The 2,146-nt window shown below is 52.2% G+C and overlaps 1 protein-coding gene across 1 annotated transcript; it reads left to right on the top strand.

Moving 5' to 3' along the window:
* The first annotated feature begins 379 nt into the window (after positions 1–379).
* klf2b (Kruppel like factor 2b) lies at positions 380–2,144 on the top strand. The gene is made up of 3 exons (XM_008334568.3): positions 380–759; positions 927–1,833; positions 1,941–2,144. The coding sequence occupies exons 1-3, from the start codon at positions 688–690 to the stop codon at positions 2,114–2,116; spliced, it is 1,155 nt and encodes a 384-aa protein (XP_008332790.1). The 5' UTR covers positions 380–687; the 3' UTR covers positions 2,117–2,144.
* The last annotated feature ends 2 nt before the right edge of the window (positions 2,145–2,146 follow it).

The raw sequence follows: 2,146 nt of genomic DNA, 5'->3' as shown, positions 1-2,146 counted from the left end.
CCACGTCACCGATGATCATTTACTTTATTTTAAAGTTCTCTGCTCTTGGGTGAATGTAATGATATTTTTATTATTATTATTATTATTGCAGATAATCAAACCCCGTCTTATCTCTCCTCTGTGCGCTGGGATGATTGAGTGCAGCGCTGACAGACGTTATTTTGAAGTTATTCTGCGGTTTGGCCTTCACTCCTCATCTGTCACCAGGCTTGTTCTTTTCAGCGCATTACGTAAGAATCTATGGTTGCTATATTCCTCCGTTTGTTTGTAATGTGCTCGTATGATTTTTCCAGGCCCGGCTCAGGTGGGCAGGTCTGAGAAGTGCGTGCGTCAGCGTGTGCGGGGGTGGCCCGGCGCTTTATAGGCTCCCGTAGTGCGAGCAGTCACTCACAAGGCGAACACTGAACCCGGCCGCCTGCAGGAGCCGCTTTATAAAGAGCTAAATTTACCAGATTTTACGTTGTTTCCTGAGCTCACACAATTGGTCAGGCGTGCTGCTGCCGCTGCACTTATAAGTCGGGGACCCTCCTTCCACTGGTTAACTTTGTTCATGTCTGTGGAGCGCAGCTGTGGAGAGGAGACAGTGACTGACGCGCAGCTGCCGCTCAACGCGCAACACCAACAATAACTGTGTTATTATTGTTATTATTATTATTGTTGTTGTTATAATTCATTTTGAACCAAACGATGGCCTTATCTGGAGTGATGCTGCCGTCGTTTTCGACGTTCTCAAACCAAAGAGAAAAACCCTGGGAAAACGTGAGTTTTTATGTGTTTTTATCAAGACATTATTTCATCTGATGGGAAATAATTCTCAGTAGTGATTCATTGCATTATTTTTGTGTTATAGAAATTGTAAAAAACTAATATAATAAATCGCACTGTATCAGAATTCTAACAGTTTTTTTCCCCTGTCTTTCCTGCAGAGGTGGAGAGAGGTGGACAAACTGGTCTCCAACAGCTGCTCCATGCTTGAAATGGTACAAAATCTGGACAATCACAGCAAAAAGGACGACGAGGATCTGAGTAATTTTTTGGATCTGGATTTTATTCTCGCCAACACGACTGGCTCAGACAGCGGTGCGGAATACGTGGGCACAGTAGAGAACATGTACACCGGGGGAAACTCGGTGTCATCCTACCCGGGAGACGACCACCGCTCCCCGCCGCCCCCTTACGGCGCCAGCCTCATGGCCGAGCTCCTGCGCTCGGAAGGCACCAACGCGTACGGCGCAGCGCGCAATCCCAGCGTCCAGGGGAGATTTTACGTCAACTCCACGCCCTTTATCCGCGCGGAAAACATTAAAGTAGAGCCATCCATGGACAGTTACGGCCCCGTGGTGGGCATGGTGCCACAGAGCTGCAGCAAAATCAAGCAAGAAGGAAACGTTTCGTGCATGATGTCCTTCGACCAGCCCCGGGTGGCCATCTCCCCGCGGGCAGCCAGCAACATGACGCCGCCGCTCAGCCCCGACGAGCAAGGATCCTCGGACTGCCAGGCGCAGCTGTGCCAGCCCATGAACTTTTCACACAAGTTTCACACACAGGCGGCGTTCCCACACCACAACCAGGTCCCACAGCTGCAGATGTCCTTTCACGCACCGCCACACACCGCCTACATGTACGAAGAAGGTCTGAGCCTGCAGCCGGGCGCACAGAGGGTGATGCTCACGCCGCCCTCATCACCTCTGGACCTGATGGAGGCCAAACCAAAGAGAGGGCGGCGCACATGGCCGCGGAAGCGCACGGCGACGCACACCTGCAGCTTCGCCGGCTGCAGCAAAACCTACACCAAGAGCTCCCACCTGAAGGCACATCTGCGGACTCACACCGGTAAGTCTGGCCTCAGTCACAGTGCTCGTGTTTGGTGTGTTCAGAGCAACACTCGTTTGCCCATTTGTCTGCAGCACAGACCTTTGACCTCCTGTTTGTGTTCACAGGTGAGAAACCATACCACTGCAGCTGGGAAGGTTGCGGCTGGAAATTCGCCCGCTCCGACGAATTGACCCGTCATTTCCGAAAACACACCGGACACAGGCCTTTCCAGTGTCACCTGTGTGAACGCGCCTTCTCCAGGTCTGACCACCTGGCCCTGCACATGAAGAGACACATGTGAAGAGCCCCCACCCCCCGACCCCAACCCCCC

This window comes from Cynoglossus semilaevis, chromosome 20 (assembly GCF_000523025.1).
Source record: "Cynoglossus semilaevis isolate Cse_v1.0 chromosome 20, Cse_v1.0, whole genome shotgun sequence".
NCBI lineage: Eukaryota > Metazoa > Chordata > Actinopteri > Pleuronectiformes > Cynoglossidae > Cynoglossus > Cynoglossus semilaevis.
The sequence above is the reverse complement of the archived record's forward strand: the minus strand, read 5'-3'. Positions and strand labels throughout refer to the sequence as shown.

Bases quoted from the DNA above. Each gene is read 5' to 3' on its own strand.
- klf2b (XM_008334568.3), top strand. From the start codon at position 688: ATGGCCTTATCTGGAGTGATGCTGCCGTCGTTTTCGACGTTCTCAAAC. The intron at 760-926 runs GTGAGTTTTTAT...TCTTTCCTGCAG, and splicing joins GAGAAAAACCCTGGGAAAAC to AGGTGGAGAGAGGTGGACAA. The intron at 1,834-1,940 runs GTAAGTCTGGCC...TTGTGTTCACAG, and splicing joins ACATCTGCGGACTCACACCG to GTGAGAAACCATACCACTGC.